At 43.2% G+C, this 15,744-nt stretch overlaps 1 protein-coding gene across 1 annotated transcript; it reads left to right on the forward strand.

The window, feature by feature from the left end:
* Positions 1-8,054: 8,054 nt before the first annotated feature.
* On the forward strand, positions 8,055-10,216 carry LOC106569025 (prostaglandin E2 receptor EP4 subtype-like). The gene is made up of 2 exons (XM_014139954.3): positions 8,055-9,095; positions 9,268-10,216. The coding sequence occupies exons 1-2, from the start codon at positions 8,172-8,174 to the stop codon at positions 9,889-9,891; spliced, it is 1,548 nt and encodes a 515-aa protein (XP_013995429.3). The 5' UTR covers positions 8,055-8,171; the 3' UTR covers positions 9,892-10,216.
* The last annotated feature ends 5,528 nt before the right edge of the window (positions 10,217-15,744 follow it).

Raw genomic sequence — 15,744 nt, forward strand, 5'->3', positions numbered from 1 at the left:
TGTTTTTGTTCGAAATAATCCATATTTATGTACAAATACCTCCGTTTTGTTCGTGCGTACAGATCACTTATCCAAAGGCATAACGCACGAGCGTGGAACGAGAGACGAAAAGTCAAAATGTTCCATTACCGCAAGCATGTCAAACGCTGTTTAAAATCAATCTTTATGGTATTTTTAACGTAAAATTGCGATAATATTCCAACCGGACAATAGCATATTCATTCAAGAAGAAAAAGAAGGAACGGCGTGCTCGTGTGACCGCGCATATCCAATCCCTTTGTTGCCAGGCAGACCACTCAGTGAATGAGCTGCTATTATCTGCTCAGTGACAGGAGAATGCTCAAACCACTTTCTGAAGGCTGTTGACAGCCAATGGAAGCCTTAGGAAGTGCAACGTCCCCCACAGACACTGTAGCTTCGATAGAGAATCAAAAGAAGAACTACAATTCTCAGACTTTCCACTTCCTGCTTGGAATTTTCTCAGGTTTTTGCCTGCCATATGAGTTCTGTTTTACTCACAGACACCATTCAAACAGTTTTAGAAACTTCAGAGTATTTTCTATCCAAATCTACTAATAATATGCATATTCTAGTTTCTGGGCCAGAGTAGTAATCTGTTTAAATTGGGTACGTTTTTCATCCGGCCGTGAAAATACTGCCCCCTAGCCCAGACAGGTTATAGCAGCTAAGAAACGCATTGCCATTAATTGAAAAGGTTGGTTATCCTCACACAATGTCACAATGGATGGCAGAAATGTCAAGTCACGCATCACTAGATTTGATTTCTTACAAGATTAAGGGTATACTGTGTGCCTTATATGGAATAGCCTACTGTATACCCTACTGTATGACAAAAGGGGTCTATTGAAAACCTTAGATTGTTTTCGTCGAGCAGTCGCAAATATATATGTATTTCATGGCACACGAGACACCTGTGTGATTTGCGCCTGTCTCATTGGTCTAATCCATTGAAAAGGCTGCGGGGATGCCACGTCTATCTCCAGAATGCGCTCTCTCCCACCATTTCGTGGGTATTCATTGTTTCATAACTTCATTGTGTGCATTGTAACGTCTATCAATTCCCCATTACATACATCATCAGTAGTAGCCTACATTTACCGTTAATTCCCATAATTTCTAATCTGCAATGTTTGTTTTGTTATGGGCATTTTTAATGCATTCAAAATATTATTATTATTATTACAGTCATTTACCGTTCGTTCCCCTTGGACATGTGTTTTGCAGAACTCAAAACCTATGCTACACTTGTGAGAAACACGTTTTTGTTTATTTCATTGCATTTACGAGTTTTGTCAATTTATTCATAATCGTTTGTTTGAAACACTCCAGTCAATGTTGAGTAAGGAAAGCTCACCTGATTACGCATATAGAAGTAGGACTAGCCCGCCTGGCCTGTGCGCAAAATGTTTATTTGATTTGGAGATTAAAAAAATTTGGCCTATAAATGTGTCCATTTATGGATGTCTGATAGTTTTTCTGATTGTCTTAACTTACCACCACTAAGGAGCTGTGGAGCTTCTCAAAGTATTTTTTCTTCACCTCAAACAGCAAGTAAATTGAGAATGACAATAGTTAAAAAATTTTAACAATATTTCCAGCTCTCTCCCTTTGAATAACCACTCAGCATGAAATGGAAAAATGTAATGCTCTGATCCAGTGGAAACCTCATAAAACACCTGATTACTTCTTATCCCTTGCATAAATAGCCTATTTAAAAAAAATATTTTACCTTTATTTAACTAGGCAAGTCAGTTAAGAACAAATTCTTATTTTCAATGACGGCCTAGGGGCAGAACGACAGATTTGTACCTTGTCAGCTTGGGATTCGATCTTGCAACCTTTCGGTTACTAGTCCTACAGCTGTGTCTGTCCCAAGCTCTATGTCTGGCTTTATGTAGGTTATTATTACATAGTAGGCAATGGCAATAAAAGTTACTTTAAGATTTGTATAATTTTCATTTAGATTTAGATAGAATGTAGGTTAACCACAGACAATGATTTTGAGATACTGTCACGTCCTGACCAGTATAAGGTTAATTGGTATTGTAGTTTGGTCAGGACGTGGCAGAGGGTATTCGTTTTATGTGGTTCGGGGTGGTGTGTTTTGTTGAAGGGGCATTTGGTTGAAGTATTCCAGGGTTTTTGGGCACTGTTTGGTTTTCAGGTATTCTATGATTTTGTCTAGTATGTCTGTTTCTATGTTTTGTTAATTGGGGTTGGGACTCTCAGTTGAAGGCAGGTGTTGTCTATCTTCCTTTGATTGAGAGTCCCATATATGAGGGTGTGTTTGTGTTTGTTATTTGTTGGTGATTGTTCTGTGTTTAGTCTTGTGCTTTACCAGACTGTTTTTTGTCGATCGTTCGTTCTTTGTTATTTTGGTGTTCATTTTGTATTTATTATAAAGCAAGATGAGCATACACATACCTGCTGCGTTTTGGTCCTTCACCGACGACAACCGTGACAGAATCACCCACCAATTATGGACCAAGCAGCAGAAGAAGGAGCAGAGGGACTTCGAGTTGGACTGGCGGGAGAAGTGGACCTGGGAGGAAGTACTGGACGGGGCCGGACCTTGGCACCAGGCTGGGGATTATCGCCGGCCGCAGTGGGAAATTGAGGCAGCCAAGGCAGAGAGGCGGAGGTACGAGGCCATGGACGCGCTGAGGGTGAAGCACGAGAGGCACCCCCAAGAAATGTTTTTGGGGGGGCACACGGGTAGTTTGGCTAGGCATAGGAAGAGCCGGAAGCCAGCTACCCGTGGTTATATGGAGGAGCGTATGGGGTGGAGAGCGCCATGTTTTGCTGAGGAGCGCACTATCTCACCCATACGCACGCACAGTCCAGTGCGCGTTGTTCCAGCCCCTCGCAGGTGCCGTGCTAGAGCGGGCATCCAGCCTGGTAGGAGGATGCCTGCGCAGCGCATCTGGTCGCCGGTACGCCTCCGAGGACCAGGCTACCCAACTCCCGCTCTACGCACGGCTACCATCAGGCCCCTGCACAGCCCAGTCTGCCCTGTACCGGCACCCCGCTCGTACAGGGCTACTAGTTCCATCCAGCCAAGACGGGTTGTGCAGGAGGTAAGATCAAGACCGACTGTGCGCCTCCATAGCCCTGGGTTTCCAGCTCCTGTCTCTCGTGCGGACCCGGAAGTGCGTCAACCCAGTCCGACTCGTCCTGTTCCCGCTCCCCGCACTAGCCTTCAAGTGCGTAAACCCAGCCACGCCAGTCAACAGTCGTCACCAGAGCTGCCCGCCAGTCAACAGTCGTCACCAGAGCTGCCCGCCAGTCAACAGTCGTCACCGGAGCTGCCCGCCAGTCAACAGTCGTCACCGGAGCTGCCCGCCAGTCAACAGTCGTCACCGGAGCTGCCCGCCAGTCAACAGTCGTCACCGGAGCTGCCCGCCAGTCAACAGTCGTCACCGGAGCTGCCCGCCAGTCAACAGTCGTCACCGGAGCTGCCCGCCAGTCAACAGTCGTCACCGGAGCTGCCCGCCAGTCAACAGTCGTCACCGGAGCTGCCCGCCAGTCAACAGTCGTCACCGGAGCTGCCCGCCAGTCAACAGTCGTCGTCGGAGCTGCCCGCCAGTCAACAGTCGTCGTCGGAGCTGCCCGCCAGTCAACAGTCGTCGTCGGAGCTGCCCGCCAGTCAACAGTCGTCGTCGGAGCTGCCCGCCAGTCAACAGTCGTCGTCGGAGCTGCCCGCCAGTCAACAGTCGTCGTCGGAGCTGCCCGCCAGTCAACAGTCGTCGTCGGAGCTGCCCGCCAGTCAACAGTCGTCGTCGGAGCTGCCCGCCAGTCAACAGTCGTCGTCGGAGCTGCCCGCCAGTCAACAGTCGTCGTCGGAGCTGCCCGCCAGTCAACAGTCGTCGTCGGAGCTGCCCGCCAGTCAACAGTCGTCGTCGGAGCTGCCCGCCAGTCAACAGTCGTCGTCGGAGCTGCCCGCCAGTCAACAGTCGTCGTCGGAGCTGCCCGCCAGTCAACAGTCGTCGTCGGAGCTGCCCAGACTGCGCTGAACTGCCGGAGCTGCCCAGACTGCGCTGAACTGCCGGAGCTGCCCAGACTGCGCTGAACTGCCGGAGCTGCCCAGACTGCGCTGAACTGCCGGAGCTGCCCAGACTGCGCTGAACTGCCGGAGCTGCCCAGACTGCGCTGAACTGCCGGAGTGGCCAGACTGCGCTGAACTGCCGGAGTGGCCAGACTGCGCTGAACTGCCGGAGTGGCCAGACTGCCCCGACTGTCCCGAGTGGCCAGACTGCCCCGACTGTCCCGAGTTGCCAGACTGCCCCGACTGTCCCGAGTTGCCAGACTGCCCCGACTGTCCCGGAACGTCCTGAGCCGGAGCCACCTCCAGAGATAGGTGGGTTGGGGAGGGGGGTGTAGCACAGTGCCGTCGTTGACGGCAGCCACCCTCCCTTCCCTCCCTTTAGTAAGGGGTAATTTTTCTTTTTGGTGTTGCTTGGGGTTATTTTTGTTAAGGTGCTTCCGGGGTTAGCACCTTTAAGGGCGGGGTACTGTCACGTCCTGACCAGTATAAGGTTAATTGGTATTGTAGTTTGGTCAGGACGTGGCAGAGGGTATTTGTTTTATGTGGTTCGGGGTGGTGTGTTTTGTTGAAGGGGCATTTGGTTTAAGTATTCCGGGGTTTTTGGGCACTGTTTGGTTTTCAGGTATTCTATGATTTTGTCTAGTATGTCTGTTTCTATGTTTGGTTAACTGGGGTTGGGACTCTCAGTTGAAGGCAGGTGTTGTCTATCTGCCTTTGATTGAGAGTCCCATATATGAGGGTGTGTTTGTGTTTGTTATTTGTGGGTGATTGTTCTGTGTTGAGCTTTATGCCTTACCAGACTGTTTTTTGTCGATCGTTCGTTCTTTGTTATTTTGGTGTTCATTTTGTATTTATTAAAAAGCAAGATGAGCATACACATACCTGCTGCGTTTTGGTCCTTCACCGACGACAACCGTGACAGATACAAAGACTATTTATTATAAATGAAATGAAACTGTTCTACAAAAATGTGCATACGAAAATCATAACGGCACACAGATTGGTATAAATGGAAAGATAGAAATTGGCACTCCAAATAGAAAAGGTTGCCGACCACTGGTGTAGCCTATTAACGGCAACTTCAGGAGAATACCGGCAGAATCTGCGAATGCCAGCAACAACAAAAAGTAAGCAGAAATGCCCACAGTCATACAGCTAGGTAAGAGACCATTATTAAATATGTTTAAGTGATTAATAAGACTGAACTAGATCAATGATAATTCAATAATCAATATTGTGTTGCACCTTTAACCATTAGCCTAACAAATTAACAACTCTTACAAATAAAGTACAAAGACCTATGTTTTGATTATCTTTATTAAGACATCGTCTATATCAAATTTCAGCCAGCCAGAGCTGCCTGCACACCTGACCCCCACCAGTCTAGTCAATAACTCAACTCTCTCCCCAACACAACTTCCTTCCCATCTTCACTTTTTTTTATGTCTCAAGGGAAAGGTTTGGAAATCAAAAGTTTAATAAAAAAAACACACATACACCTCCTACACATTAACATACACAAACAGTCCATCCTCCATATAATTAATATCATAGGCCTAATAGTACTGTAGAGCTCTTTTTACTAACACACAATAGAGCTGGGTCACCCCGTCCTGCCCCTAGGGGTCCACGGCCCTGCAGCGCCACAACCCAACACACCCCACTCAGCTTTACGATCTTAGTGAAACATTCATTATTGGTTTCAGGTGTGTTGGGCCAAGGCCAGAGTGACAACTAACGGTACTGTAGACCCCCCCCCTAGGGATTGCCTAAATAGGTATCTCTCCAAACGTGGGCATGTTTTCAGTACAGACTCCTTTTGTCGTACCTTATTCCATATAACGAATCCATACCTTATGAAAGTTGCACAGTATACCCTTAATCTTGTAATAAATCAAATCTAGTGATATTTAATTTAACATTTCTGCCATCCATTGTGACATTGTGGGAGGATAACCAACCTTACAATTAATGGCAATGCATTTCTTAGCCAATATAAATGCTAGGTTACACAGTTTCATCTGATAAGTCTCCAGAATCAACATTTCCAAGCAAAGAAAACCAGGGTGAATCTGTAGACATGCTGAGATAAAAGAACATACTCTTTGCCAGAATTCAGCCAGCCTTCACAAGACCATCACATATGCAAATATGTCCCCTTTTGTGTTTTACACCTCCAGCAGAATAATGACATTTCTGAGTCCATGATAATTCAGTTTAACTGGCATATAGTATGTTATATGGATGGTCTTAAACTGCAGTAATTTATGTCTGAGATTAAATTAACATGACTGGGCATTCTAACATATCTGTATCCATTCATCATCATCGTAGCGTATCCCAGGTCTTCCTCACATTTTTGTTTTACGTGTTCTGTGTCATCTGGAAAAGCCACTATCAACCCTTGATACACTTTGGAAATCAACTTTAGGGGTTTAAAAGACTACCTAAAAATAGTTTAATTCTTTGAAGCGTCTTGCTTGTTCAGTGTTCGCTGCACATAGAGAAGAAAGTGTTATATCTGCAAAAGTTCACCTCTATGCCGTCCCCGGTTGTCCCGAGCTTCCTGACCCTGATGAGACCCGTCACCATCTGATCCTGCTCAGATGAGGCCTTACAAAGAACTTCCTTGGTGTACATTTATACATTATATTATCCACGAATAGGATCAATGGTTCAATAATTGAAAATACCATTGCTCCCAGATGCCAGACTGTAGCCTACCCATCAATTCAAGATGGAACGTTGTATCCATTCACTGGTTGTTATAATATACTGCAAAATTCACCTGAGCTCTGTAGACACCTGTCACCTTCTGATCCTGCTAAGACATGATGAGCATAGTGTTGTGTACTGACTGTCGATCATGACAGTGAAGCCTGTAGAGCTGTTTATACCGTGGCAGTGTGAAAAGTAGGGAATTAGCTAGGGAAACTGACAGATCAACAACGTAACATTGCTATACTGACTCTTCAGCGTAATGTGAGTTTTTATTCAACTTCAGAATATATCGGTCTTCAATCGTTTGGCCGCTGGTTTCATCATTTCATTCAGGTCTAGTGTGATTGAGGCAAAACGAATAGCTAAAGTTAGTGAGATGGCTAGTTTTTATTCTGTCAAACAGAAGTTACTGACTAGATCAGTCAACTAAAGAGTAGCCAGTTTCTGCTCTGCTTTTACAACTCTGAGAAAATGCTCAACACAGACAGCAGCTGCCTCTGTTAATCTCTCCCTTTGCCTTAACACAGCCTTTCCACATGCTCTGTGTTGTCCATGTGGTCCTAAATCCAGCTGGGTGAAACCTGGAAAACAGCCTACCCCGCATGGTCCTAAAGCACACCTTTGCGAGCTTTGTATCACAGCACAATGATAAAACTGGTGGGGACAAAAATGCAATTTCAGAATGTGGGGGAGTCATGTCCCCAGTGAAAGTTGCGCCCCTGCCCCAATGTATGATCTATAAAAGCATAGGTGTGGCTCAGATCACCTGGGCTGTGTTGCTGGGCTGTACACTGAGTAGAAAGACTATGTCTACTGTTGAATAAAGACGAGTTTAAAACAAACGGTTGAACGTTCATTGTAAAGAATATTCACAGACTTACTTTCCAAGGATAGACGTTTGGCACAAATATCATTTTTCTGTGTTGAAGTCATGCAGGGTCCATTATTCAACCTAGAAGTATGATAGTATCAGGCTGTATCACATCCGGCAGTAATTGGGAGTCCCATCGGGCAGCGCACAATTTGCCCAGCGTCGTCCGTGTTTGGCCGGGGTAGGCGGTCAATTTGTTCTTAACTGACTTGCCTAGATGAATAAACGTTCAATGTAAAAAAATAATAATAATAATGTAGGCTACACCTCGTGTGCCTGACGTCACATTATTGACATCAATGGGTGTGTGCGAGCGAACAGCTAGTAGCTTAAATACCAGCAGCAGCGTCAGGAGCGGTTGTAGACACAGCCCAAACCAAACCACACTGTTATGGGAACTGTTTGAGCTTGCTGGTAGGACGAAAACAAAGCCCAGCAACATATGTTCTGTGGTATCGTAGGCTACGCTTTCTTTTATGTTGCTTTTTTTGTGTTCTCTTGTAAAGATACCGCATGGTGTTGAAGGAATGTTTCTTAGATGTTGAAGCTATCAAGCTATTATGTTTCAGTTTTAATTTAAGAATTATGAATTATTCCGTCAATGACAATGGCTCGAACATTTCAGAACTACTCCAACCGCTCTGTGTCACCTACAACCACAGCACCTTCCCACCTCTGCGACTGGAATCCAAATCCCTGGTCACTTCAGCCACTATGTTCGCCGTTGGAGTCCTGGGGAACCTCATTGCCATTGTTGTGTTGTGCATCTCAAAGAAAGAACAGAAGGAGACCACTTTCTATACGCTGGTTGTTGGAATGGCTATCACGGACCTGTTGGGCACATGTTTCACCAGCCCGGTAGTTATTGCCACCTACATAGTCCAGAGGTGGCCCGGCGGAGAACTACTGTGTGATTTATTCTCCTTCTCTATGCTATTTTTCGGCTCGGCTGGAATGTCCATCCTGTGCGCCATGGCAGTTGAACGATACCTGGCCATAAACTACGCATACTTTTACTCTCAATATATTGACCGGACAATGGCGCGTTTCGCGCTCATGGGCATCTACCTGGCCAACATTGTGTTGTGCATCATGCCCAGCTTTGGGTTCGGGAAGCACATGCGCCACTTTCCAGGCACTTGGTGTTTCTTGGACTGGAGGGCGACGGACCCCCTCGCCGCCCCGTATTCGTTTCTTTACGGTGGGTTCATGTTGCTGTTGATTGCGGTGACAGTTCTGTGCAACTTCGCAGTGTGTCTGTCACTTGTGAGGATGAGCCAGAAGACGCTGATAGTGAGAGCGAAGGTGTCCGCGAAAGGTGGCTCACTGCGCGGGTTCCTGCCCTCTGTCACCAGCCTGTCCGCGGCTGAGATCCAAATGTTCTGGCTGCTAATATTTATGACCATCGTTTTCCTGGTGTGCTCCATTCCTTTAGTGGTAAGTAAAAAGCATCTATGGAAATTTCATTGAAGCTATTGTGCATGCCATGGGTATGTGTTTCAAATATGGACAAAGCTATGCAACACAGACATGCATGAATAGAATATTACTGAACAATTGTTTGCTTTATCCACACATACTATTTTTATATATTCTCTCAATCTGACAGGTGCGCATCTTTGTAAACCAGCTGTATGGTCCTGCCTACATCTGTGCTGGAGTGAAACCGGATTACCGGAGTGATCTGATGGCTATCCGCTTCGCCTCGTTCAACCCCATTCTGGACCCCTGGGTCTATATCCTCTGTCGGAAGAACCTGTTGTTTAAGGGCTGTGAGAGGATGAAGAATACAGTTGGAAAAGTCAAGGCGGGGCCTGGGCCTACTTTAGTCTGTGCTGGCACTGGCAGTCAACATTCACACCTGTCATTTGAATGCACTAACGAGACCAGTTATGTGTCATTATGCACAGCCGACTACAGAAATGAATTCCAGAACCAGGTTACCACCAAAAGTAAATCGTTTACAGACTTTACCATGCGTGAAGCCTGGGACTTTGACATAGCGCGGGATAACTTCCATCCGTTTAGTGTCGACCAAACTGCCGTGCGCAGCTTCCAGGCAGAACTTGCTGTGGTGTCCAAACCGGCCATGATGGCGCCAATGCTCGGGGGCAGTAAGGCGCTTCCGGCAAAGTGCACACCAGCAGGTCTCCATAGCCATGTCAGTAAAGTGGACATAGTCACCTGTACCTTCAGCACACCTAGCTCCTGTCATTCGGAGAAGTGCCTCTGAGCAACTGTAGGACTGTGGTATCCTCTACAAAACATGAATGTTTTCACATTGACTTTAACAGCAAATATCTGAGATGCTGACAGCCAGACAGACACGTGTCATTTTCCCCAGCAAATGAGGCGTTCTAAGGACGTCCAGGGGACCAAGACACAAGCCTTTTGACGTGCTGGGGATGTCCTAAGGACTCATTTTTGTTTGCAGGGACCTTGATGTAGCCTTGATGTACCAAATGGACCAATTTGGACATTTTAAGATGCAGTTTTAAAATTTGTAACGCAATTCTATTAGTATCATGGCATATGGGTACAATAGGCACCTACTTGCCTTCACGACAGAATTCTCTTTATACTTTTTTAATTCAATGAATTTAAGAATGTAATTTTTACACATTGGTCCCATTTTATAGGATCTTCTTGATATATTCAGATGTTAGTCTTTGAGTGATCAGACAGCGTTTTGGTACATCAGAAGTACATTAATTTCCAATGTAATACTGCATTTGCCTTGCAGCATTGGGTTGCAGAGGCAGTTGCAATGCATTCTGTGTACTGTGTGGTGCACACATTGGATATATCCAACGTATGCATCAAATTGTATGCATAGACTTGACAGAAATAGTAGCAAAAGGTGTTTGTTGAAATTCTCTTGCACACATATCCAGTAAAAAAGTTTAACTGCAGAATATATTTCCCAGCATTGATGCAATGACACTGTCGGTCTAATTGAAATGTTAATTAAGTAATTGGAAGTGCTGATTCTTTCTGTGCCATCTCAGTGTTGCATGTAGGGAGTAGTAACTGAATGTACCAACATGTCAAACGTTTTTTTGTACTGTTGAATGTTTTTGATGACTTAATAACTGTGAGTGATGATCAACTTTCCTATTTAAATGTGTTTTAAAACGATTGGAAAATTCATTCTGATCTCGTGAAAAAATTGTGTCATTAGTATTGTGCGTTTTTGAATTTTCTGAGAATTAATGCATCTGAACAGTAAAACTTGTTACCTCAAGGATGTTTAACTAAATGCAGTTAATGAGTAGTGAGTGAATGACATAATAAGCATATTACGGAAAGCGCACATATTAAGGTGATCAAACAGAATCAGATCCGACAACAGTTACGAGTCATCGTGACTTGAAGTGACTTGGCATCAAGTTTTGCGATCTAATCTATTAAATGAAGCACGGGCCATTTTATGTATTTGTTGAGGTCTTATATTTATTGATCTTTTTCTGAAAACAAAAGCAATGAACACTTGTGTTGAGAGATCATCAACCTGATGAGAATTCCTGTGGATTATTGAGGTGAAGACGTGTGATGCCTTCTTGAGATGAATAGTGTGAACTGAACACCTTTCAGGTTGCTGTATTTCTGTATCCAACCTGTAGGGGGCACTATGACACAAGGAAAACTACTCTAACTGAACAGGACTGTCAAATCAAGTCAAAGTTTATTTGTCACGTGCGCCGAATACAACAGGTGTAGGTAGACCTTAAAGTGAAATGCTTACTTATAGGCTCTAATCAATAGTGCGAAAAAAAGGTGTGTGTGTGGGGTGGTAAGTAAAGAAAGAAAACAATAGTAAAAAGACATTTGAAAATAACAGTAGCAAGGCTATATACAGACACCGGTTAGTCAGGCTTATTGAGGTCGTATGTACATGTAGGTATGGTTAAAGTGACTATGCATATATGATGAACAGAGAGTAGCAGTAGCGTAAAAAGAGGGGTTGGCGGGTGGTGGGACACAATGCAGATAGCCCAGTTAGCCAATGTGTGGGAGCACTGGTTGGTCGGGCCATTTGAGGTAGTATGTACATGAATGTATAGTTAAAGTGACTATGCGTATATGATAAACAGAGAGTAGCAGCAGCGTAAAAGAGGGGTTGCCAGGGGTTTCCAGCCAACCTGGAAAAAGTGCTTTAAAAAATGTGTGTTAAAGGCTGTTATCCATGCTAGATCAAACAATGATGGGGTGATACACAAAGTTAGGCATGATGTCACATGAAATGTAGATTTTTAAGGCCATTTTCTTGTGGTCAAAGGTCAAATCTGGTGAAAATAGGCATAAATTGACACACATATCCTGAAATTCACAACAAAAACTGAGGGGATTATCAAACATAAACACTTAGACTATGGAAAGGATGCATTGAATTTTTGTTTTAGATTCCGTCTCTCACAGTTGAAGTGTACCTATGATAAAAATTACAGACCTCTACATGCTTTGTAAGTAGGAAAACCTGTGAAATCGGCAGTGTATCAAATACTTGTTCTCCCCACTGTATATAACATAAACATACTGTTGACATATAGGCTGTGCAGGTGTAATGGAATGTTTTGCCTTGTGTGGTAGGTTTTGTGGGTTTTGACACTAACGGTAGTTATTTTTGAGTTTTTACACTATTATGTAACTGTCATAACCAGTCATAAAATAACGCAACATACAGTATGTCACAACAGGTGTAAATATATGTGTCATGACAGTGCTATGACCATATTATGACAGGTTATGACAAGTTATGTCAGCTGTTATGACATTATGATATGGTTATGACTGTCATAACGTGTTATGGTGCTGGGTGTCAAGTAAAGTGTTACTAAATATAAAGAAAAAATAACGGTACTATATATACCATATACGTGGACTCTACGAGGAGTCAAAAGCGTTCCACAGGGATGCTGGCCCATGTTAACTCCAATGCTTCCCACAGTTGTGTCAAATTGTCTGGATATCTTTTGGGTGGTGGACCATTCTTGACACACTCAAACGTGTGCCTGGCACTTGCTACCAAACCCCGTTCAAAGGCACTTCAATCTTTCGTCTTGCCCATTCACCCTCTGAATGATACACATACTGTACACAATCCATGTCTCAATTATCTCAATGATTTAAAATCCTTCTTTAACATGTCTCCTGTTATTCATCAACACTGATTGAAGTGGATTTAACAAGTGACATCAATTAGGGATCATAGCTTTCACCTGGATTCACATGGTCTGTCTATGTCACGGAAAGAGCGGGTGTTGTTAAGGTTTTGTACATTCGGTGTACACTCAGAATCCGTGATGGCAGATTACTGAAGATAAGTACAGTAATTTATGAGAAATAAAATAAATACACATTTCTAAAGCATTTGATGACATCTGCTCTGTGCCACCATTCTATGGGAATTTAGCCACCCTCTAAAGTTTGTCAGGGTAAATACATCCAAGACAAACGTGTTATGCAGGGCCATCCATTGGCTTTTCAATATCATATCTAATGAATCACATGTAGATATAGTAAACATAAACATTTGTATCTGGTGATCAATTTAGAAGATTTTCACAGAATATATCATCAAAGTGTGTGTTTTTTTTTTTAAATCTCAGGTTGTGTGCCTAATAGATATTTTCAATTTTCCAAATTAATTGAAAAAAGTATAGTAGCTAGATTTACACTGTAACCAAGGTACAGTATAGTGCTGTTGCTCGCATACACTAAAAGTTTAATTGCATTCATTTCACAACATGATTGAAATGGAAGATATTTCCCATCGCATGGCTTCAGTTGTAATTATGATCATACCTTGATGAATGTTAAAGAGAATGTTCCACATACCCACACAGCCTCCGTCAATATCTTAGTACAGACATTTGATTTTGTTAGTATTACAAATCAACCAATAAACAGTCATGAAGGACGTTGCTATTTTCCAAGTATGTGCAGTATATTTAAGTATACATTTGTATGTTATTCATATGGCCGCGAATACGAATATGGCCGAAATCTATCATTCCCTCAACAATGTTAACTTTGAGTGCATTAGTTCCAATAGCTCTTCCTTAGTTCCAATCCCTCCAATATCTCTGCCTCAGAATGTTTGACCCTCACAAGGTAAAGTGTGTAAGGGAGAGGGGGATAAATTGAGCCATTTTTACGTTCAGCATCACTCCGTCAAGGGAAATATATTATTCTTTCTAACAAAGAGATCTACATCCATTTCAGGATGTTGTGTATCCCTGGAAATAATCAGAATTAATGAAAACATTACAGTTTTGAAAACATAGCTTGTCTTCGGCACAACTTACAGTTAAGCTGCCTACATAATTTCTGTACTGAATGAAATATTACCACTACCTTTTTAAAACCATGTCTATCTTTATTTCCCAAACACAATTCAGCACAGTTTTTAAAGTGGTGCTCACAAGCCAAAATGGGTCCCTGTTTTTGTGTACTACATCATCCGATTGTTTACTAGGTCATCCATTTCGAGTCAAATGTTACGAATTTTGCAATTGTATGATATCATACGAATTTTATAATTCATGTGATATGTTAGAAATAAGATCCCAGAGTAAATCTTCAACACAGGCTTAACACCTAACAAATAACTTTGTACTTTTTAAAACTCTTTCAACATAGGCCAGGCCCTGTTGTTAACTCATATCCCAGCGCTAATGCCTTGCATTACGCCTAGGAAGAAAACACTTCAATTTGCTCAACTTGACATTGGCTCAACAATAGGCTAAACTTACCACATGGCAATTTGCTCAACTTGCCATTGGCTCAACAATAGGCTAAACTTACCACATGGCAATTTGCTCAACTTGCCATTGGCTCAACAAAAGGCTAAACTTACCCCATGGCAATTGGCTCAACTTACCCCAAGGCAAACATTTGAACTATATTAGCCCACACAGCTACAAGGATGCACTTTGATGCTAGGGTTAGTATCTCATATTGAAGCTTATAGAGACCCCAACTGATGTATAGAACAATCTTACAATTATCTACTTTGGTTTAGATACAAGCATCATGAAACCTCTAACACAATAAATTGGTGAAAATCTGTTTTTTCCACCTAACTTGCTTACCACTTTTTCCATGTGGTTTCTTCCTCCATAGACTCCATGAAATGATGAACTCTTCCTAAATATTTGGTTAAAATGATTCATTTTGTGTACGGTTTCCTAGAAACAAATATGGCTCAACTTACTCCTTTAGCTCAATTTACCCCAATCTCCTCTACCGTTCAGAAGTGTCTTTCACCAGGCAGGCCAAAACTCCATCCCACCAAAACAGGCTTACAGTGCCTTTACAAAGAATTCAGACCTCTTGATTTTTTTCTGCATTTTGTTACATTACAGTCTTATTTTAAAATGGATTAAATAAAAATAATTCCTCAGCAATCTACACAAAATACACAATAATGACAAAGCTAAAAGAAACAGGTTTTTAGATTTTTTTTGCAAATATATTAAAAATACAAATCCGAAATACCTTATTTACATAAGTATTCAGACCCTTTGCTATGAGATTCGAAATTGAGCTCAGGTGCCTCCTGTTTCCATTGATCATCCTTGAGATGTTTCTACAACTTGATTGGAGTCCACCTGTGGTAAATTCAATTGATTGGACATGATTTGGAAAGGAACACACCTGTCTATATAAGGTCCCCCAGTTGACAGTGCATGTCAGAGCAAAAACCAAGCCATGAGGTCGAAGGAATTATCTGTAGAGCTCCGAGACAGGATTGAGTCGAGGACCAGATCTGGGGAAGGATACCAAAACATTTATGCAGCATTGAAAGTGCCCAAGAACACAGTGGCTCCATCATTCTTAATTGGAAGACGTTTGGAACCACCGAGACTCTTCCTAGAGCAGGCCGCCTGGCCAAACTGGCAGGTGACCAAGAACCCGATGGTCACTCTGACAGAGCTCTAGACTTCCTCTGTGGAGATGGGAGAACCTTCCAGAATGACATCCATCTCTGCAGCACTCTACCAATCAGGCCTTCATGGTAGAGTGGCCAGACGGAAGCTACTCCTCAGTAAAAGGCACATGACAGCCCGCTTGGAGTTTGCCA

The sequence above is a fragment of the Salmo salar genome, chromosome 14 (genome assembly GCF_965601325.2).
Source record: "Salmo salar chromosome 14, fSalSal1, whole genome shotgun sequence".
Taxonomy (NCBI): Eukaryota; Metazoa; Chordata; class Actinopteri; order Salmoniformes; family Salmonidae; genus Salmo; species Salmo salar.